The sequence below is a fragment of the Aedes albopictus genome, chromosome 3 (genome assembly GCF_035046485.1).
Source record: "Aedes albopictus strain Foshan chromosome 3, AalbF5, whole genome shotgun sequence".
In the NCBI taxonomy this organism is placed as follows: Eukaryota; Metazoa; Arthropoda; class Insecta; order Diptera; family Culicidae; genus Aedes; species Aedes albopictus.
The window spans coordinates 372,568,983-372,592,971 of NC_085138.1; the positions used below are offsets into that span (position 1 = coordinate 372,568,983).

At 38.0% G+C, this 23,989-nt stretch overlaps 1 protein-coding gene across 5 annotated transcripts in view; it reads right to left on the bottom strand.

Annotated features, from left to right (window-relative positions):
* Positions 1 to 23,989, bottom strand: part of LOC109432273 (xaa-Pro dipeptidase) — a 757,159-nt gene that overhangs the window by 130,303 nt on the left and 602,867 nt on the right. For 3 of the 5 annotated variants that reach the window (XM_062855645.1, XM_062855647.1, XM_062855648.1), the window contains one exon: positions 17,687 to 17,904. In XM_062855645.1, coding sequence (XP_062711629.1) covers positions 17,687 to 17,887 — 201 coding nt within the window. In that variant the 5' untranslated portion in view covers positions 17,888 to 17,904. Of the gene's footprint in view, positions 1 to 4,945; positions 5,077 to 17,686; positions 17,905 to 18,055; positions 18,213 to 23,989 lie in introns of those variants that run through there. The other 2 variants (XM_062855646.1, XM_062855649.1) reach the window with 2 other exon arrangements.

Genomic DNA, 23,989 nt, shown 5'->3' on the forward strand with positions numbered 1-23,989 from the left:
AGCCGGAGGAAGGGACGAGTGTTGTTCTCGGGAACTTGTGGCGGATCGGACAACTCTTCTTGCCCTGAAAAGGGCGGATTGGGTTCCACAAGTCCGTCGAAGCAACCAACTCGGTCGATGGTGGACTGTAACACCGCTGCTGCAACTCTCCTCGTCGGGTGGACTGCTGTTCTCGGAGGACGCCAAAGGAAAGCTAGACACTTTTAATTAACTGCACATAATTTATTATTCTTCGATGTTTACACTTGGAAATTCAAAAACAGACTGATGATGACACCGCAACGTGTGTCAGTTTTATACTGTCAAAATCGTTCCTTCTTCGTCTTCATCTTCCGTCGGTCGTCGGCTCGCTCGGTCGTCGCACGCCAGATGGGCGGGACCAACGGTGCGACATTGTGTGCTAATGTCGTCGCTCTCGCTGGCTTGCTGCTGTCAGTCGCCGTTCACGTTCGGGCGGTATAGTACTTTCAATAGTACAATCGAAACAATAAAGGGTGCTGACTAATTGCTGCCTGAGAGGCTAAAATCACGTTCAGTCCCAATACATGTTTCGACTATAAAATTGTTAATAGTGCATCGATTTTTTTTTTTAAATTTTGCCTATGCAACACTTGTAGATTGAGAGGTTTGTGTTCAAAATTTCAGTCATTTCCTTTGTCAAATTCAAAAGTTTCAGCGCTGACAAGCAAAACTAGGGGCTGTACAAAATTCAATGGCGCACATTTTATTCATTCGTTGCTACAACAAAAAGTACTGCACCGATTCACATGAAATTTTTTAGGTGAACTGAACACATCTCAACATGTTACCAGACAAAATTTGAGAAATTTAAGTGCATCTATTGCAGAGTTACAGCTGTATTTCTGTGTCCCGATTATTGCAGATACAGGCTTTAGGATTATCCGGTGAGTTCATTCCTTGGTATTCCCTTTTATATTTTAACATGACATTTACATGGGGAATTCGGGGGGAAGCTAAATGAACTGGTTTCCGGGCAAATGTTCGTGGGGTGGCTAGACTTTGTCACTAGAAAACAACCATCACGTTGTATTCCGAAGGTCTCCAGTGAATTTCGCTCACCCTGCTACAACAAACCAGCAGGTAGATCATTCCGTTCCGGTATGACTCTGCAGCCATTGGTAATCCTTGCGCTGATGGTGGGTACACAATCATCATCATCATCACCATCATCAATTTCTTCTGAGATTTCAGGAATTTTATCCGTGATTTCACTTTACTCGCAGAGTTCCTTCAGAATTTGTCCAATAATCCCATCCGAGATTCTTTCATAAGCTACTTGCATGTTAACTCTCTAGGAATTCATCCAAAAGATCCTCCCGGGATTCATCCATGAAATTCTTCTGAGATTCCTTCAGGAACTCCTTCCGGGATGCCTCCAGGAGTTCTTTCTGTGATTTCCACAGTTTCTTCTGGAATTCCAATGAGATTTGTTCCTAGAATTATATCCGATGTTCTCAATGCAAATTCTCCAGGAGTTCAGATTCCCTCAGAAGTTTTTTATGGAATTTCTCATGGAATAATTCCAGGAGTTCCATATGGAATTTCTGCAACAATTTCTCAAGAAAATACGTCAGTAGCTTTGTAAGGAGTTACATACATAAATGTATTTGTTCAACATCATTAAGACAAGACATAATCATCGGTTTGTGGCTGCCGCTCTCCATCCACGGTCGCGCCCAATGCTCGCCAGGTCACGCTCCACCTGGTCCGCCCATCGTGCTCTCTGCGCTCCACGCATTCTTGTGCCAACCGGATAAGTTGCAAACACCAGCTTTGCAGGGTTGTTGTCCGGCATTCTTGCAACATGCCCTGCCCACCGTATCCATCCGGCTTTGGCCACTTTCTGGATGCTGGGTTCGCCGTAAAGTGCAGCGAGCTCGTGGTTCATCCTTCTCCACCACACATCGTTCTCCTGCAAACCGCCGAAGATCACCCTTAGCACGCGTTGCTCGAAAACTCCGAGTGCTTGTAAGGAGTTACTTCTGACAAAAACTCTCTCACTAGGAGGCGATTTTGGCGATTTTCTGAGGAGTGAAAAAAAACTCAGAAATCACAACGCCAATCCTCCACAGTTCCTAGCGAGAGCTTTTCGCGCAGCGATGCGTTCGTCCAATGTTCATAATTGCATGTTGTGTTTCTCGCGTCCACTCACACTCGAGAAGAATCTGAGAATTACCAGAACAAATTCTTGGAGGATTCCCTGAAAGAATTACTGGTGTAATCCCAGAAGGAGGAATCATTAAAAGAAAAGAACTCCTTGAGGAATCTCAGAACGAATTTCTAGTAGAAACTCGAAAGGAACTCCTAGAGCAGTGATTCCTAAAGTGGGCGAAATCGCCCCCTAGGGGGCGAAAATCATATCGAAGGGGGCGAAAATTTGAAAAATCAAAATTGGGGAGTGAAAATACTAACAAGGGGGGCGAAAACATCAATAGTATATTAAAACACGGGTCCAGAATGTCAACTGAATAATGAAACTCTCTGACATTTTTAGATGTTTTATTTCTGATATTATTGAAATAATGCTGCTTCCAATCATACTTAGAAATCGACTTAATTTTACAGAATTTTTGGTGTTCATGTGGACTTTTTGCCAAAATTCCTAGAAAAAAAGTGAAGTGAGAGTAGTGAGACTGCTACATGAATTTCCAAAACAAATCCTATATATGGAAATCTAACATACATACATTAAAAAACTTTTATGGTGAACATTCTTGATTGATTTTCGTCAAAATTATGTAAGGAGGTAGATTTCTTGACTTGACGAGAAAGTTTTATTTTTAGTTCATTGGTAGATGTCTTCATGAAATCTTCAACCAAAAACATGAAGTTTCAGGCGAATTTGTCTTTTGTCATCAAATAATTGACTCTCGGGGGTTGAAGATTCTTCTTTTTAGATTACTGGAAGAGCATCCCGTTAAAGATATCGAATAATCATAAGTGTTCGTTCTATTTTGCTTAATGAACAATCGTTCAAGAATGATGCTGGGTCATTAGGCCGAATAGATATTAGGCTGAACTGTCATAAGGACGAATTGATATTTAACAGTTATCTGGAGACGGATGTGTTGTTATCATCTTCTTCAACTACTATTGCCAAAAACTATTTTAATAATAATACTAGAAAGGACTGCCTATGTTACAAAGAAGGAAAAGTTCATACAAATGGAAAATGAAGAGCAGTTTTCTCGCTCGAAAAGCAAATGTTTGTACCCACAATTCAGTGAATAAATTTTCACTACGGAGATTTAATCTTTGAACAAGTAAACTGCTTTGAATGATGATGAATATGTCAATGACGAACCCTTCGGGCTTCAGCTAAACACAGTTTCAGCCTTGCATTATAGAAACAATAATATCTCACAATAGGGGGGCGAAAATGTTTTTCCCAAGCTCCAAGGGGGCGATTCCTCCAACAAGTTTGGGAAACACTGTCCTAGAGGATTCTGAACAAAGCTCTGAAGGAGCTCACTGAGGAATTCCATTAGAAGCTCCTGCAGGAATATTACCAGCAAATCATAAAACAACATCACTACCAATGCAAAGCCGACGAAATAGGAAAAAAAATAAGTCCACGAAACGTTAAAGAATTGAAACTTGCATGGTAATCGCTTCATGCCTGTAGAAAAAAGCAGAGGTTTTTAGACCTTCGGAGACCATGGAGCACTTTTCGAAAAAAAAAAACTTGTCGAAGAATGCAACTACAAATTCGTCTTTCTTATTTTTCAATGCGACAAAGGAGCATGAACTCTTGTTAGACGGACCAATTTCTTGATGGGGCTGCTTCTGGGCAATTTTGGACAATTTTTTTCAAAATGCTGAGGTAGACTCCAAGCAGAATCAGAGTTAATTTTTGGCCAAATTAGTGGTAACTATTGCAGATTCCTTATGGGAACCTCGGCGAAGTTCTGAGTTGACCCTGGACGATTTCTAGGGCGATTTTTGATAGACGTTTTACTAAGACCACTGCTGAATTTCTTGAGAGATCCGTAGCAAATTTCTTGCAAGACCTTTAGAAGTCCCTTTTTTAGATTTTTTTTTAAGTGCCACGGTCTAGGCCACGGTGCATTTGTCAAGACTTCGTAGTGTACCAAGTGCACTACGGGTTATCACTTGAAAATACCTGCATAAGGGATTTCAGGCAGTCCTTCGGAATTGTTTTCAATTAAACCGGGAGCGGGTTACTCAAAATAGTTTTTTTTTTTCAAATCAGTAGTAGAAATGACCTCTTATGATCTACAAAATCGATCCAAAAATACTTGTGTTAGCTGGTGTTGGTGTTTTATAAGCACTTAATTGTTCGCTGAGTGCTTCCCGAGCAGGAATGAATAACTGACACATAACTGGAGCATACCAAAGTCAGGTATCATACCAAGATAATGTATTGATCGGTTATCCAGGTATTGAAAATAACTTATTTTGGTATTTTTTGGGTATTGACACAATACCTCGTCGAGTTATTGCTTTGGTGTTGCGGACTGATTGAGGTATTATTCAATTATGGCAAAATAGCTATTTGTATGGAAAAATCGCCGATTATTATTTAGGTATTGCCATACCTGATGTCATTATTCACGCGTTATGCACAGAATACGCACCAGTTATTTTTTTAGGTATTTTACCTCTTATGCAGGGCTACTTAATACCTCATTCAGGTTGTAGGTATTCGGTTTTCCATACCTGAGTTAGTTATTCTTCAGCTATTTTCTCCTGCTCGGGTTTATTTTACAATTTGTAATTACGAAAAGTTCTTGTATCAGTCGAGAATCGAACCCTGATACGGTGCCCTTAATATGTTCTGACTACCTGCACATTTACCGCATCGGCTACAATGAGTTCTTTTATCAACTTAAAGTCACGTAACCAACACGTATGGAAGCCTTAAGAAAAACAAGAGACCGAATCGATTCGTTTGCTTTCTTACGTCACAGTTCAGGTGCGCCATTTAAATTGTATCCACAGAACGGATATACCTCGCAAAACAGCTTAACTACTTCTGTTGTAGTTGCTACTCACAGATAATTGCATACTGCACTGATGCTCATGCACGGTAGCGATTCGCTACTGTCGTCATCATCGTTTCTCGTTGTTACCATTCATTGCCCAGGGCAGGAAACTGATTAGACGCATATGTGAACCGAGAGGGGGGAGAGCGAAAGTCCGAGTCGTATCACCGACAAACTCATTCCTCTTTCGGCGGGCGAGATGATTCCGGTCCAGCTCTATGATAATGCAATATTCATAATCTGGACGGGGAACTTCGGTCCCAGAAATTTAGGTCTTGTTGAGTATATACTAGTGGGTACAAGTAGTTACTTTCAAAGAAAAGAACGACTGTAGGGTTGGTTTCAATTTTATTTCGTCTGAATGGTGTTCAGACGACATTCTAACCAATCGGCCCCACCCTATCGTGTTCCATATTGCAATTAACAAGCAAAACAACGCCCGGAATCCGGATGCAATTCACACATCCCGATTCCGGAGCAAGTACAGTCATACACAGCGAGTAGTAGAGATACACTAGCAAACAATCCCGCTTATACTTGCTATCACATTTCACCATCAATAAAACTTCCGCATACAGTCGGTTACTACAAGGAGTCTTCGGATTCATTTTCTCTGGTGTCGATTAGAGAGTTGTTGTGTTGCTTAATCAGCGAGCGCGGTTGATGTTTACGGGTAATGCTTCTCATATGACGAGGACCATGTCCCCCTATTTAGCGCGACTTGATGGTAATGGTTCGACTTACTCTTAGCTCAGTCAGTAAAGGCGCAACTTCAAAGCGCAGTTCAAATCTCGATTCTGCTGAAGATTTGTTTTAAATAAAACTAACCTATGCACAAATCTAATGATTGGGTTGGGAAGTAACACCTGTCTCAGTTGGAACGTAATGCCACAAATCAGAAAAAGATGATAATGGTCATCATCACATATCGCGGCTCAACGCCGCGGCTTTCATAGCTATACACATATGGTGACAATCATCCGCGTCGCAGCATAAATAGCTCAGGCAATCCCGGGTAAATTACGGTCGTTGATAATGGGGTGTGATATCGCGTTTTCCGCCGCTGCTGTTGATGCGATGCGTATATTTATCGTTCGCTCTTCGAGAGTAACACCGGATAGGGGAAGCGGACACATAAGTACCCAAGCGAGCCTACACAAAGCCACTATATGTAAGCATTAATGATAACGATTATGGGAATCATTTCTTCTTGTTTTTCGTCATTGAACTACCTGCAATTCCCACAATCCCACTGTTAAAGGTAGATGATAGTGGGGGAAATTAAGCTGAAGTGGTACGGGGTCCCCATGGGCCCATGTGTTGCTTAACGAGGTAGCGTTTCATTTATAGGTACATCGTATTTATGACCTAGAAAGTTGCTCAGAAGTGATATCATGCCGGTGCATATCTGGCGATACGATAGTGGGAAAATGAGGTTATCAGAAATGACAGGGGTTGTACAACATATCCACACTTTTAACTAGAAGAAGATGCTTCAATTTTGTTGTATAGTGAAGTACAACTGGATATAGGACTATGCATTGCAATGTTCTTCAACAAAACTTAAAAACAAACTTAGAAAAAAAAATGAAACAGGTCTTTTTTTTGTAATGAGACTTATTACTATTAACTATTACTAATAGGGTAAAAATCTACTTCGTCATATGCGCTAATTCCAGTCATATCAGACGGAAAATAGTCAATCTTTACAAACATTCTAACTTACCTCATCAGATGAAAGCAAAAAGATGTAGCACGGTGTGCCAAAAACCGTTATTAACAAATAAAAATGTCCACCCAAATGGCACCCGGCATTCGAAAGATATACTGTTCTAGTATCTCCTCTGAAAATTTGAAAATCTTTCATCGAGGGAAACTAAAGTTTTTGTGATTTGAAGGTTTTGAGCCTTTTGTATAGAATTTTCTTATATGAGTAAATATGCGCGCACGGTGTGCCTGATACCGCTATTAACAAATAAAAATGTACTCCAAACTAACACCCGGCATTCGAAAGATATACTATTCTAGTATCTCCTCCGAAAATTTGAAAATGTTTTATCGAGGGAAACCAAAGGTTTTATTGTTTGAAGATTTTCCTCTATTTTCATAGAATTAGCTAATATATGGGAATATTGTCATATGGTGCTCTTAATCTCATAAACAAATTATAACACTGCTCAACAAAATTTCAAAAAAGTTCGTATTATGAGATGAGAAAAAAGAGAACAGGGTTTTGGAACCGTAGAAGTGTCATAGTGAAAGAATTTTCGAAAAATATTGGAACGGGACTTCACAGTTCAAGACCGAAGTTTGAATTGAGAACTTGGGGTTTTCAATTGATATACGCATTAGGGTTTCTAGGGTCCCAAACCCCTATTATTTTTTTTCTCATCCCGTAACGCGAACTAGTGTTGAACAATGTAATGAGTTCATAAATTTCAAAAGAACAATATTCAAGCAACTTCTCTGCATATTTGACAACATTTCATTGAGTGGAATGTCAATTACCATGATGTGAGAATCTAATTAATATTCTACAGTTCTACGTGTTACTCGATTACAAATAAAAATGTGGCACGCTCACGGCGTTGATTACATAAACTTTCTAAGAGTTTGACACCGTTTTTTTTTTGTTTTTAAGCAAGGTATCTTGTCGATGAGTTTGAAAACGTTTCATGTTCAAACAAGAGTTAAAGTGAATTAACTGCCCAAGGTTTTGGTGTTCGTAGGAAGCTTTGTAAATCATTGGTATAATGTTTAAGATATTGAAGCTTTTGAAGTATACCTAAATGCTACTCGTTTTACTAGCCAGCTTTTATACGTCATGTTACTAACGTGTTTGCCTTGAATTCAGAAATATTTCATGATGAGCATTCATCAGTAACAACAATTTTAAGCTTGATTTCTATTTCATTGGAGATATGCATACTATCGCTTTGCCTATAAACACGTTAAAGACACCTACTGAGTTTTATAACAGTATCGCAAAAAATGTGATATATAATCAAAGTTTTAGATAAGTTACAAAATATATATTCATTGCAAGGAATGATTAACATGAGAAATTGAATTAATATTCAATGAAGTGACTACATTTTCAATATACTTAATCATATCTTATATTTTCAAACCAATGTAATTTGCGATCGTTTCAATGAAATGTTGTCAAATTTCCAGAGAAGTTGTTTGAGTGTTGTATCTTTGGAATGATGTTTGTGAAACTTATTAATATTTGTTTATAATTTGAAAAGCCATTGAAACATCCTATGACAATATTGCCAAATATGAGCCAATTCTATGAATATAGAGGAAAACCTTCAAACAGTAAAAACTTTCGTTTCCCTCGATGAAACATTTTCAATTTTTCTGAGGTGATGCTAAAATGAAATATCTTTCGAATAACGGGTGGCAATAAGATGTATATTTTTATTAGTTAATATTGGTTCCAGGCACACCGTGCGAGCATATTTACTCATATAAGAAAATTCTATAGAAATGGCTCAAAATCTTCAAATCACAAAAACTTTAGTTTCCCTCGATGAAAGATTTTCAAATTTTCAGAGGAGATACTAGAACAGTATATCTTTCGAATGCCGGGTGCCATTTGGGTGGACATTTTTATTTGTTAATAACGGTTTTTGTCATACCGTGGTAGACTATAGCACTTGAAATCGAATAATTACGCAAAATTTAAAGTTTCAATTTAACTACACTTAGACTATAGACTATGCCTGTTTCTCAGCTTAGTGTTCTATGATCACCTCCACAGTTATTCATTGAGAGCGTCCTCTGAAAATGACCATTCAACATGTGTTTATCTTTTGGCAGGTACTCTATGTCCACATAAGTTCCTCAAGTGTTCGCGGACAGGAAAATTAGGAGAAAATGCATTTTATGAAAGTGCAAGCTATGTAGCTGTACGACAGTATTGCGCAGAAAATTCTATTTATACGGATATGTGATTCGAAAGGCGTTTCCGTATGCTTCGGAGTTTGTTTCTGCGCAATGCAAAGGAGATGGATCATTCAGAGGCCGAATGCTACAGAAAAGCTGGGCTTACCTGGAGGGAGGAATCCCAAAGTAAATCTCACAGTAAATCCCGAAGAAGCTGAAGGAATCCCTGAGGGGAATCCTAGAGAAATCCCTGAGTGTACTCAAGGAGAAATCCTTGAAGGAATCCCTGGAGGAATCCCTGCAAGGTCTCCTGCAACAGTCCTTGGAAAATACTCCTGGAGGAACTCCTAGGAGAATCTCTGGAGGAGTTCCTGAGGGAATTCCTGGAAAAACTACTAGAGAAACTACTGATTGGACTTCAGGATAAATCACAGAAGGAACCCCAGGATGAATTACTGATGGGACTAAATCACAAAGTAAATTCCAGGTGAAATGGCTGGGTGAACTTCATGAGGCAACCCTGAAGGAACCCCTGAAGTCCCTCAAGAAATCCCTGAAAAAAATCCTCAGCAAACTCCAGGCGAAATCCGTCAAAGAAGTCCAGGAGAAATATCTGATGGAATTCCTTGAAAAACCCATTAGGGAATCCCTGGAAGAATCCCAGAAGGAAACCATGCAGAAGTCCACGAAGGAGTTCCAGGAAAAATTCCTGAAGGAGTTCCAGGAAAAAATCCTTGAAGAAATTCCTAAGTAGTCCCCGCAAAATTCCTGCAGAATCAAAACGAGTTGTTATCTAACCCGACGTTTCGACACTTTGGATGGTGTCTTCTTCAGGAGGAAGATACGTTTTTCGTTATTTAAACAAAAAACGAGAAACGTATCTTTCCCTTGAAGAAGACACCATCTGAAGTGTCGAAATGTCGGGTTAGATAATAACTCTTTTTGATTTAACAAGACTGCGTAGCCGTCAAAATCCGAGATGCACAGAATACAGTCGATTATCCCTAATTCCTGCAGAAAACACTGTAGGAGTTCCTAGAGGAATCCCGAAGGAATTTCAGGAAAATCCTGCAAAGAATGCCAGGAGAAATCCTTGAAGGAGTTCCTGAAGAAATCCCTGAAGGAGTTCCTTGATAAATCCCTCAAGGAATTCCAGAGGAAATCTCTCAAAGAACTCTAAGAAAAATCCTTCAAAAATTTTCAGGAGGAATCTCTAATGAAATTTCTGAAGGATCTGCTGAAAAAAAATTCCTTATGAAATTCTCTAAACCATAAAAAACGGGAGAATTCTTGAAGAAATTCCCGGAGGAATCCATGAGAAAAATCTTGGAGCAAACCAAGATAAACTTCTTGGATGAATACCTCAAGGAATTCCTGGAGGAATTCAAGAAGCTCGTATGGAAACCCCTGAAAGAGTTCCTGGAAAATTCATGATGGAGTTCCTAGAGAAATCCCTGAACTAATTCTTGGAGATATCCCTGGAAATGTTTCTGAAGAATTTTTGAAGGGATTCCTGGAGAAAGCACTCCAGTAATATCAGGAGAGATTTCTAATGAAATTCCTGGAGAAATTACCGAAGAATCTCTGAAAGAGTACCTGGAGAAATCTCTGAAGAAGTTCTTGGGGAAATATATGAATGAGTTTCTAAAGGAATACCTGAATGAGTTCCTAAAAAAAAAAATTCCTGGAGAAATTACCGAAGAATCTCTGAAAGAGTACCTGGAGAAATCTCTAAAGAAGTTCTTGGGGAAATATATGAATGAGTTTCTAAAGGAATACCTGAATGAGTTCCTAAAAAAAATTCCCAGCAATTACAGGGGAAGTTCCTCCAGTAACTTCAGCAGAAATCTTTTAATCTTCCTAATGCATCACGTTGGGAACAGCTCGCTGGCGTAGTGTACGATTGGGGTCAAAACTGACCCTAATGCACAAGGAGGGTTGAAGAACTCCAGTAAAAATCCCTGAAAGATTTCAAGAAGAAAATCTAAAAGCACTTCCTGGATGAATCCTTTAAGAAACGCCTAGAGGAACCCCTAAAGGAGTTTCTGGAAGAATCTTTCAAGAATTTCTAGGAAAAATCCCTCAAGGTACTCCAGACGAAATACGTCTAAGAATTTCAAGAGATATGAAGGAGCAGCTGGAGGAATCTCTGAAGGAGGTCTGGGAGGAGTTCCTGTAGAAACCCACGAAGGAGGTCCTGGAGAAATCCCTGAGTGAATTTCATAACAAATCTCTAAAGCAGTCCCTGGAGGAATCCTTGCAGCAGAAATCGTTCCAGGAAAATCCCACGAAAATCGAAATCCCGGTAGGAATTTTTGGAAGAATCCCTGAAGAATCTCTGCAGATATCAAAGAAGTAGTTCCCGGAAGAACCTTTTTAGGAGTTTATGAAGTAATCTCTCAAAGAATTCCAGGAAAAATCCCGCAATGAGTTTCTGGAGAAATCCCTGGAGAAATCTTTGAAAAAGATCCTGGAAAATTCCCTGAAGGAGTTTCTAGAGAAACCTCTGCAGCACTTCGAGAAGAAATTCCATGAAGCAGTTCCTGGAGAAATTTATCCAGCAATTCCAATTTCTGGAGAAATTCAAGAAAAATCCTTGGAGAAATTCCTGGAGGAAGTCCAGAAGCTAAAGAAATTCCTGGAGAAACTCCTTTTGGAGCTCCTGGAGGAATCTGAAGATATTTCTGGAGGAATCTCTGGAAAAAATCTTAGAGGAATCCCTGAAGAAATTACTGGAGGGAACCATGACGAAAATTCTGGATGAATCCCTTACGAAATTTCTTAAGCAATTTAAGAAGAGATTTCTGGAAGAATCTCTGAAGTAATTTCTAGAGGAATACTTCAATTAACGCCAAGTGAAACCTCTAACAAAATATTGAGAGGGATGTTTGAAGGGATTCCTGAATAAACTCCTGGACTAATTACCGAAGAACTTTTCTTTAGAAATCCATTCCAGTGTTTTATTGTCGATGTGATTTTCCAGAATGCAATTGTAAAAATATGTATAACAAGAACTGCTTTAAAACCTTAAAAAGATCATATATGACATTCTTGCAAAAACCACCACCTAATTCTTTCCAGATGTTTCCATAAGTCAGGTGGAAACCATCCATAAATCTTTGAGATTTTTTACGATTGATTGACATGAAAATTTCTCCATGATCTTTATTCATAATTTCTTTAAGGTATTCCTCCAAGAATTCCAGAAGGAATTCTTTCAGAATTTTTTCAGGGATTCATTTAGGATTTCCACTAAGCACTCAAGCAGGATTTTATTCTGGATTTTTTCATCGATTCCTCTAGGGATCCAACGGCAGCAGTTCTTTCAGGGATTCATCCAAGAATTTTTCTATGGATTCCATCAGAGTTCTCCTGGAATTCTTTGAGACATTCCTATTGAATTTTGTGGGATTTCTCCTGAAATTCCTTGAGATTTTTCTCCAGGATTTCCTTCAGGAATTTTTCCAGAAATCCCTATTCCTTCAGGAATTTCTTCAAGGATTCATTTCAATTCTCCATGGATATCTCCGGGAATTACTTCAGAAATGTCATCAAATACTTCTCCTAGAATTATTTGTATGATTTTCCTGGAAATCTTTGAGGTATTTCCGGGTATAGCTTCATAAACTCCTCAATGAATTACACCAGGAACTCCTCCAAGAATTATTCCAGGATAACCTTCATAGATTTCTCCAGAAACACCCTCAGGATCTCCTCAAGGAACTCTTTCTGGGATTCCTCCAGTAACTTCTGGGATTCCTGCAGGCATTCTTTGAGGAATTTCCCCAGGAATTTCTTCTTCAAATTTCTCCTTGAAGAAATTTCAACAGGAGTTTATTCAAGATTTTTCCGGAACTCAATGAGAGGCATTTTCTGGGAGTTCCTTGAGGGATTCTTCCAAGAGCTTTACAGGGATTTCTTCAGGAGGTTTTTCAAGAATTCATCCAAAAAGCGCTTCAAGAATTTCTCCAGGAATTTCTGGAGGAATTTCTTCAGATTTTTTTTTTTTTTTTTAAACTTGAACGATTTTTCCAGGAATTCTTAACGAAATTTCTGCTGTAATCGCTGGAAAGGGGCTCGCCAAGAAACTCTTTCGGGGATTCCTCCAAGAGTTCCTTCTGGGATCCCTGCAGGTATTCTTCATTCCTGTAATTGCTGGAAAGTTTTTTTTAGGAACTCTTTCAGAAATTTCTTCAAGAAGTCATTTAGATATCCAGAATCTTTCATAGATTCTTCGAGGAAATTTCTTCAGAAATTGTTCCTTGACTTGCTGGAGAGATTTATCCAGGAAGTCTTTCGAAGGTTTCTCCTGGAATTCTGTCGGAACTTTCTCAAGCAACTTTTTCAAGAATTCCTCCAGGAACTCCGGGAGTTTCTACAAAAAAACTAAAAAAATGCTAAAAGAATTTTATTCATGATTTTTTTCGAGAGATTCTTCCAGGATTTTCTTCTTGAAATCCAGGTATTTGTCCTGGAATTCTAAAACAGATTTCTCCTGAAATTGCTGAAGAAATTTCATGTAATTCTTGTAATAGCTGGAATGATCTTTTTTTTTTCAGGAAATCTTCAGGAAATTTCGGGGCTTCGTGGCCGTGCGGTTAGGAGCTTTAGTCGCCTAGCCGTTTCGTAAGCCTTGGAGTGTGGGATCGATTCCCGCTCCAGTCGTTGAAAACTTTTCGTTAAACGATGATCCACTGGGTGTTTCGTGTGTTGTCTGTTATCTCATGTGAGTTATCTGTGCAACCTCTGGTTGAAGACGGTGTAGTGCCTTTATAAAAGAACTCTGTCAGAGATTTCACTAACTCATTCAACAATTTCATCAGGCGACTTTCATAGATTATTCGGGGAATCTTCTAGAAATTTGTTGAGAAATTTCTCCTTGAATTGCTGGATAGATTTCTTCAGGAATTAAAAAAAACCTCCAAGAAATCCTTCAGGGATTGCTTCTGGATTTCTTTCAGCGATTTCTCTAGAAACATCTTTAAGGCCTGTCCACCTTTTCAAAAATATTCTCTGATTCTCAAGTCCACCCCCATATTTTGATTAGCATCCTAAAAGAAGTAACTGGTCAAAATTTCAGCCAAATCCATTGAAATTTAGAGGTGCATCAAATCAAATTTGTGTTTTTCGACTATATTTGAACTTCAAAAAATCATAACTACACTAAAACTTGTCAAAACTTAATTCTTTCAGCAGAAATTGAAAGCTATACTTGTTTGCTACAACTTCTCCGAACAACGTGTGCCAATAAAATTGAGGGAAACACGTGTAATTATCATATTTGTGATCAGAAAAACCTTGAAAAGTTGATTTTTTTTATAGATTTCGTTCTGGAATACCCTAATATACGTAATAAGTTTGATATTTTAAAACGGCATCATATTCTCTCATGTTTTTTGATTATTTGCTTCTTTGACACCAATGCTGTAGGAGTTGAGCAAAAAATATTAAAATTCGGGAAAGCCAAATGTGGCCTAAAAACTAGCTTTTTGGAGGCAATCACGCTGTGGCGCGAAATTGTACTGAACCCTAGCTTTGCTTCCTTGTAGTTTGCCTTGGCTACCCCCTACCACGGATGATAACAAACAAGCGTTATGACAGGTGTTAGCTATCATGTCAGTGCTGACGCGATGCCACTTTTTGCGCGCCAAAGCGTGATTGCACCCGAAAAGCTAGTTTTTAGGCCACATTTGGCTTTCACGAATTTTAGTAATTTTTGCTCAACTCCTACAGCATTGGTGTCAAAGAAGCAAATAACCAAAAAACATTGGAAAATATGATGCCGTTTTAAAAAATCCATGTTATTACGTTTATTAGGGTGTTCCAGGAAGAAATCTATCAAAAAATCAACTTTTTAAGGTTTCTCTGATTACAAATGTGATAATTACACATGTTTCCTTCAATTTTATTGGCACACGTTGTTCGGAGAAGTTGTAGCAAACAAGTATAGCTTTCAATTTCTGCCGAAAGAATTAAGTTTTGACAAGTTTTAGTGTAGTTATGATTTTTTGAAGTTCAAAAATAGTCGAAAAACACAAAACTGATTTGATGCACCTCTCAATTTCAATGGATTTGGCTGGAATTTTGACCAGTTACTTCTATTAGGATGCTAATCAAAATATGGGGGTGGACTTGAGAATCAGAGAACATTTTTGAAAAGGTGGACAGGCCTAATCTTTAGGGATTTCTTCAAGAATTCCTTCAGAGATTTCTCTACGACTTCTTTCAGGGATTTGTCCAGGATTTTTTACATGGATTCTTCCAGAATTTTGCAAGCAATTTCTACAGCGATTGATCCAGCAAGTTATTCCGAGATTTCTTCAGGGGTTTATTCAAGAGTTTCTTCAGGAATTTCTTAAAAACCTTCACCAGTGGTTTCTCTAGGAGTTCAATGTAAAATTCATCTACAAATTCCATCAGGGATTCATTCAGGAAGTTTTTCGGGACTTCCTCGCGGATTTTTATTTATTAAATTCCTTCAGCGATTTATTCAGAAGTTCCTTCAGACATTGCTGAAGAAGTTCCGTCAGGAATTTCTCTTGGAGTTGATTCAAGCATTTCTCAGAAGTTCTTTCAGAGATTCTTCCAGATTTTTTTTTCTTTGTTTTCTCCAGGAATTTCTTAAGAGATTCATCTAGTTCATTTTAGTTTCGTCCATGATTTTCGAGATTTTATCAGGGATTTTTCTAGGATTTATTTTAAAGATTTTTTTTATCAGTTCTTTCACGGATTCCTTCAAAAAAAATCTTAAAGGATTCCTCTACAAATTTCGCCAGAGATTCCTACAGCAGTTGCTTATGAAGTTTATCCAGCGATTCCCCTTGAAATTTCTTTTGTGATTTCTCTAGAAGTCCCTTATGTAGTTTCTCCAGGATTTTTTTCAATGATTCTTCCAGGAACTCCTTCGGAAGTTTTTCCAGGAGCATTTTCCAGGGATTCCTGCAGAAGATCCTTCAGGGATTCCTCCTGTGGTACACTTAGAACGGTCAATTTTGTTGGTAATGCGGTATACGGAAACGCCTTTTAAACTGCATATCCTTACAAACTTTCTGCAAAATATTATCGTACCGCTTCCTTCAGGGGAGCCTCATATGAGCTTATCGAGCGATTCCACCTTAAGTTTCTTTTTGTGATTTCTCTATAGGAGTTCCACTGAATTTCTCCTGAAGTTGCTTCAGTAGTTCCTTCAGGAGTTTATCTAGGGAACTTTTCCAGGGATTCTTCCAGAAGATCCTTCAGGTGCTCATCCAGAAGCATTTTTAGGGATCTTCCAGGAGTTCCCCAGGAGCATTTTTTAGAGATTCTTGCAGGAAGCCCTTCAGAAATTTCTCCAGTTCCTTCAAAAACTTCTCCTAAACTTCACTTAAGGATTCCTTCAGCAGTTTCTTCGAAGATTTCTCTAGGTAAACTAAGCTTGCCTGTAACATACGGCTTTCACAGCCTTGAAACGCGTACAAATAGGAGAAAACCTTGAAAATTTTTATTAACAATTTTTGTAAGACATTGTCATGGAGAAAAAATTACAGCAGCTAATATATAAAAAATTAAGATATTTTACAAGAATTACCACTCTACTCCTTTAATACTTATTGATTACTTCATTTATTATTGTCCATCAGAGCTGCCATGATGTACAGAATTCTCTAAAGAATGCATCAATATATGTGTGTCCTAAGAGATCCCAAGTAACAATGAATGTTGAACAGTGAGAGTATTAGCTGAACAATAGCTGGTTAATGATGCCAATGGCTGAACACAATGACAGCTGAACATTGGTCTGAAGTATGGCTTGTTCAACCTCTTTAATCAGCAATACATAGATGGCTGAATATCAAGTTGAATAGAATATTATTCATCCGGGTAAACAGCTTTTAAAACATACACCAACATGCAGAATTAATCATCTGTTGTTCAACCTTTAATCAAATATTTTTTACAGCTGACCCAAGCATGGTTTTCGTGAAGTCCACATTGCTTCATCAGCCTTAATACAGACTTAGTTCAACTTATGTGCTCGACTTTTCAGACACAACAAGCAATGCTCTTGTTTTCGAGGATAAGTATACAATTGTGTGTGGTGTAGGTGCTATGGTGAGTGACTATAAATCAGGAGGTCCGAGTTCAATTCCCAGTTTCCTCACAGAGTAATTTACACATCCCTAGACATCTCTCCTGGAAATAGACGCAGCTAATAATAAAAATAGACTCACGAAAGTGTTCTTACTTATTTTTACACAATTAATAAATTTAATTGATTACTGATTAAGCGCATATTAAGACTTCAATCAGCCTTCCAATGACCCTCAAATAAGCTAAAGGTTGAAAAAAAATCATGTTTTAGTTTTTGAAAGCTAATTATATAAGTCATGAACGCTCAAAACTTCATTGCATTTGGTTAATTGAATCCGGAAATATAACAGTTCAAAGTTGGCTATCGGATAATTATGACTTATTCTAGAATCTTTCTTACTTCATGTAGAATAGCCCGATCTTTCCCAAATTTTGACCATTGATACACAACTAGTAGATCAACTTCCAGCAGAAATTTTAGATTTTTTGATGCATTTTTCAAAAAGTTATAGCGTTTCCACCATTCTTAGAAAAGTGATAATTTTGTCTATCCCCTGTACACCCCATTACTTTTGTCTATACAGATTTTTTACAGAATTGGAAATGATACATTTGATTGAACAACACAATTATGGTGATTCTTTCCAAAAGTCGTTGTCGTTGCAATTACTGTCAGAAGTGCAATCACTACTCACCTGCCGGAAAACGTAGTCCACATCGGTGTCATAGTGGCTGATATTGTCGCCTCCCTGGAGTACAATCAAAGCTGTCCCATCGAATGTGCGCACTTTTCGCAGCTCCCCAATAACTTTTTCCCGGTTCTCGCGGAACATTGTCATCGGAATCGGTAGCGTTTGAGCTCCCATCCAGAATGCGGCTCCCTGCGGCTTGGCCATGTTGTATTGGTTTTAATCTGAAACAAGGCATAGAGATAGGGACACATAGTAATACATATACTGATTAGATTTTGGTTGTTGAGGAAGGGGAGTGAGACAATCAGCAACCTTATTAGATAACTATTAAAATTGTTAAGGGACTGAATTTTTCAAGGTAAAAATGCGTACGTTTCTGAGGAATATCACAACTGGAATGCTACTCTCCACGTCACCTGAGGGCTACTAAATAACTAATTGAATGATTAACTGCGACTGGCTCTTCTTCGTCGTCCCCAGCGAAGCGATTGTGGGGAGGCCAATCGAGTTCTATAATCAGTCGAGTCAGCTGATAGGCCCACGCTTTATAATGGCCAATCGAGGGATTTAATGCCAACAAATCAATCACCATCGTTGTCATCGTCGTCGATGAGAATTTCTTTCGACAAGTGCTGCCAAGTGGTTCAATATTCAGGCCGAAAGTAATTCAAAATTTTCGCCGAAATGAGATCACAGAAATTCGCCGTCTAAATAGAGGTTGACGTCGCGTGTGCGATGATCATGTAGACAGTGCGCCAAAATAAATAGTCCACAGCGGAGTCGCGGACGCAAATCTCTTCTAAACAGAGCATTGCGCGTTCGACGGACGACGGGATTTTCATGTGCGCTAATCCACTTGTAAACATGGGACGAGACGAGATACACAAATATAGGCACAACAAGTAAACGGTCGGGGGCAACTGTTTCAAGGAAACAATCAGCCGCCGACGACGTCCGTCCGCCAGATGGATGTGTCAGGGACATTGGCGAAGTAGGGGGTTTGGTCGTCGGGATGGGTTGTTTGAAAATAAAGCGAACTAGATTTTAAATATTACTTTTTCTTGTTTCTTTTCCTAGCGTAACTTTCCCACTAGGACACAGCCTCATTGTTAACTTATAAGTGTTCCATCACAGTTAATATTTGAGACCATTGATACACATTTTCGTCATTGTATATCAAGCTTAAATGCGCATTCTTTCACTTTATCCTGTCGACGTTTTGTCACCCATCTGATTTACAAAAAGCTCCAAGTACTCAAATATACAGTTTTGCGCAGGCCATCAAGAAGGTCACCCAAGAAAAAGATCAGTAAAATCAACAAATTCCTAAAGAATTTCACCATGATATCAAGAAAAATACAACAATTCCAACTACCGAGAGAAATTTCCATTAATTTCGTCCATAGTTCCCCTTTAATTTTATCAAATCATTCTTTAACAATTATTCCAATTATTTTTATAGTATTTCCGCTAAAAACACAAAAACTTTACACAGATTCTAAATAATACTCGAACAACACATCTTATGTTTCATGTGAGGGCTTTTTTTATTACCGTATGGGATTGGACCGGAGGGTCCCAGATTTTCTCGAAACTTTTTCCACAGGCAGGGCTCATGGATATATATACATAAAAAATAAGAATAATTCAGGGTGGCCTATTTTCCTAGAAAACTCAGGTGGAAATTCTTTGTTTTCCCCCGACACTACTTACTTTGAAATATCATAACTCAAGAACAAAACATCATTGAAACAAAGTTTTTTTTTTAAGAAAATAAAGTTATGGCCAATTTTTTTTGAAAAATATCCAAATGTGTCATATAAACCTTTTCTTTGAAAAATCATAACTCAAGAACGAAGCATCGTAGAAACAAAGTTTTTTTTTAAGAAAATGAAAGCAAATTTTCTCAGGGATCCAAGAAAAATATGAAATGGAAAAAGTTTTCCACAAAATTTTCCACCGTTGAGGAAATTCATAAAGAAAAGCCGAAAAAACTATGCCCGAACTCGCGTTCCAAAAATTTTAATCGCTGAAATAACCTTCTCAAAACATATATTTTTGAAAATTTTCTACGAGTTCGGGCATTGTTTTTTCCGGCATTTCTTTACGAATTTTCTCAACTGTGGAAAATTTTGTGGAACACTTTTTCCAGTTGATATTTTTTTGGATTTCTGAGAAAATTTGCTACCATTTCCTAAAAAAACTTTGTTTTATGATACAGTGGGATTCCGTTTTTGGCATGCTCCATTTTTGGCATGTTCCGTTTTTGGCACCCCCCGAATTTGGCAACAAAGGATTCCGTTTTTGGCAACATTTTTAAATCTAATAAAAATATAGCAAATATCGATAAATAATTCTTCTTATAGACAACTTGTATTATATCAATAAGAAATAATATCAATTTTATGCTATTCCGGCATTCGAACAAAGGAACCAGCCCATTTATGTTTGCCACACATATCCTAAATACGTTATGTATGGGTCCATATATCATTTTATATTATGTTCAACTGTTTATTATGTGCAGAGTGCACAAAACCGAGTAGATCTTTCTTCTTTGGCATAACGTCCCAACTAGGACAAAGCCTGCTTCTCAGCTTAGTGTTCTATGATCACTTTCACAGATATTAATGTGTATATCGTGCGCCAGGCAGGAAGATATTCTATGCCTAAGAAAGTTAAGGTAATTTCTTTTACATTATGTTTCTGGACCGACCGGGAATTGAATCCGTCACCCTCAGCATGGCCATTGGCCATGGTGAAAATCCACGACTTATAAGTTGTGGCTTCGATGTTCAAAGTATGTTTTCAAAATTCACTTTCTCACACTTTTGTAGTTAGTCATTTGTGCACTAGGACTAGAACGTGAGCTGTTGGACGATATTTTTTCTTACGCTTATAGCTTCGATACTGCTTTCTTTTCTACTTTTGACGACGGTATAACGATGAGCACGCGATATTTTTGTTCATATTGTTGTCAATATTGGTTGTGATGTAGTCAAGAGAAGTTATCGAATTATCCTTTCGTTAGAGCAGTTGCTTAGAGTAGAGACGAAAGAATGAATAATTTTGGCTTGTCTAAAAGTTGTTGGTGGCAGGGCTGGGAATTAAATGTCTGACCATTCACTTACAACGCGAAAGAGTTGTCCTTGAGAGCACAAGGGTCCGCTGGAGGTACTTTTGCTTTAGATAATTTGGTGGAAAATTGCTTCGAGGGAATCATTTCATAATCTTTAAGGGTACGACCAGTGTTGAAAATTTCATTTCGTCATATCAAAATTCAACCACCTACAGCTCATTTTAGAAGCGTGGAGCGGACCTGGTGTGATGGTTAGAACACTTGACTATCACGCCGAGGACCTGGGATCGAATCCCACTCCCGACAAACTCACAAAATGTGGGTTCTTCCTTCGGAAGGGAAGTAAAGCGTGGGTCCCGAGATGAACTAGCCTAGGGCTAAAAATCTCGTTAATACAGATAGAAAAAAAAAAAATCATTTTAGAAGCTGAACCTGAGAATATGGTATATGAAGAACTTGTGCGGCTAGACCAGTTCTGCAAGAAAGTCACGGAAAAACCGCTATTTTTCGAATATTTAAGGTAAATGTCACAGCCTTTTTTCGAAAAATGCCAATGATATTCACGATGAATATCATTTGGCATTTTCCAAAGATAGTCCTTGACATTTACCTTAAATATTCGAAAAATATCGGTTTTTCCGTGACTTTCTTGCAGAACTGGTCTAGCCGCACAAGTTTTTCATATTCCATATTCTCAGGCTCAGCTTCTAAAATGAGCTGTAGGTGGTTGAATTTTGATATGACGAAATGAAATTTTCAGCACTGGGTACGACCTCACTATTTGTCTAATAGTGATAAATTTTGGCTGATTGTTTGGCTCTGTTAATACATCAAGAAATATTTAAAAAACAATCTCATTTATTCCTCACAGAATGCATCAAGGAAGTGTTCAAATAAATTCATACGGGACTCTAAAAAAATTACAAGTTTCACCAGGATGTCCGAATGGTTCATAGGCATACTTAAAAACAGAAGTAGCTAAACAACAGTTACTTTAGTTGGAGTTTTTAGCCTTAGGCTAGTTCATCTCGGGACTCAAGCTTTACTTCCCTTCCTAAGGAAGAACTCACATTTTTGTGAGTTTGTCGGGAGTTGGATTCGATCCCAGGTCCTTAGCGTGATAGTCACGTGTTCTAACCATCAAACTAGGTCCGCTCCACTTTTAGTTGAAGTTAGGTTAACCTTCCGTAACTCTCGCGGTTGGCCACCACCGTCAGCACCACGCTAATGCTGAGAACAAAAAGCGAGATTATTTCAACATGTACAAAATACAGCAGCGCGATCACTCGAGAGTTAAAAGCAGTTTATTTGATACATATACGACCAAAATGTGGAGTACTGGTCTCTGTCGACTTAGTGTTCGCTGTTCTGTTATGAGTCGTTTAGTCTGTATGGCTCTATTCGAGAATTTCATAGATTTTTATATGAGTTCACACATGAATTTCGCTGCGAAAGGGATTAAATCCACAAGATTCATTTTTCAGAAACACCTGCAGAAATTTTGCCAGAACTTTTTCAGAGTTTTCACAAAATATCACAAGATGGGATTTTTTTAGCAAATCCTGTTAAATTTCGTGAATATTATCCACATATTATGCGAATATGTTACAAAATAGATCAGAAATTTCGTTTGGAATTTCGAGAAAGTTGTTGTTCCTTTACGAAATTTTATCATTGGGTTCAAAATGCCAACCTGACGTAATGTTTGCAAATATTGCTGAATGGGATGATGCATATGCGGACATACACCAATTAAATGTCTGCCATTTTTCCTTTTTTGTTGTCCCATTCTGTACATTATGCAGTCGTGTGTAGACTGGGTGAATTTGTTCATGATTTTCATGTTTGTATCCTTCACGAATGATCTATTTTTGCGACAACGTAAATGCTGCCTCTTTGCTTTACAACTTAATTCTAACACCTTCTTTCCCGGCAAACAAGGATATATTTTTGAGGCCTCACTCAACTGTAAGCAACATTAAACGTGAATATTTTCTACAGTATATTATTGACTGTTCTGTTTGTCATTCTACATTTTCAAAAAATATTACCTGTAAAGTCTCTGAGAAGCAGTTAATATCTTAAATCAACATAATCATAGATTCAATGTTTTTAAGGCGTTTTAACGACATTAATGCGGTTATAAATGCACAAAGGACATTTATGAAAAGAGTTCACACTATGTTTCAAAAAGTTCACACTATGTTTCAAAAAAGTCACAAATATTCCTAGCTACACACACGCATAAGGATATTTGATTTTAGAGATTCATTCATGTGTAGCAGTGTGATGAGGCTACAAACTGCTCTACGAAAATATGATCAAACTATTATTGTTCCGGGGTTAGATCGTCGTATGGTTCCATAACGGTAACTAGGCATATTATGTAATCATTTACAAACAGAGAAATGTAAGAAAATGTTGACGAAAAAAGATTCCGTTTTTAGCACGGTTCCGGTTTTGGCAACTGAAAATAAAAATTTTGTTGCCAAAATCGGAACCCCACTGTACTTCGTTCTTGAGTTATGATTTTTCAAAGTAAGTAGTGTCAGGGGAAACAAAGAATTTCCACCTGAGTTGTCCGGGAAAATAGGCGACCCTGAATTTTTCTGAATTTTTTTTATTCATATATTCATGAGCCCAGCCTGTGGAAAATTTTTCATGAAAATCTGAGACCATTCGGCCCAATTTGTACGATAATAAAAAAATGCCCTTGATTCACATTTTGGCATTTGACTTCTTTCAGGATGCTGATCAAAATATGATATTTTGAAATGTGGATTGTCTTTGTGACTTGTCAATTTGTGGAAGAATTCATCAAAGGAATTGTTCTAGGTCTTTTTTTTATTTCTTCAGCAGTTCCTAATGAAATATCTGGAAAAAAATCTTTTTTGAAATTAGTGAATGGACTTCTTCAGGCATTTCCTCAGAATCAAGAATCCTCAAGAATTCTCAAAGAGATTTTTACACAATTCCAAAGTTTGCTTTAAAAAATAGTATATGTATCCCTTCAGAAATTTCTGAAGAAAATTCTCAGCGATTATGCTAAAAGTTTCATTCAGCAATTTTTCTTGAATGTTTCTTCAGGAATTCTTCTTAAAATTTCTTAGGATATTCTTTTTTTTTGGAATTTCTCCACAGGCTTCCCATGGAATTGTTCTTAGTGTTCCTCCAAATATTCCTTTAAAAATGCCGCTCTGGCAAATATTTCTTTACGGTCTCTTGCA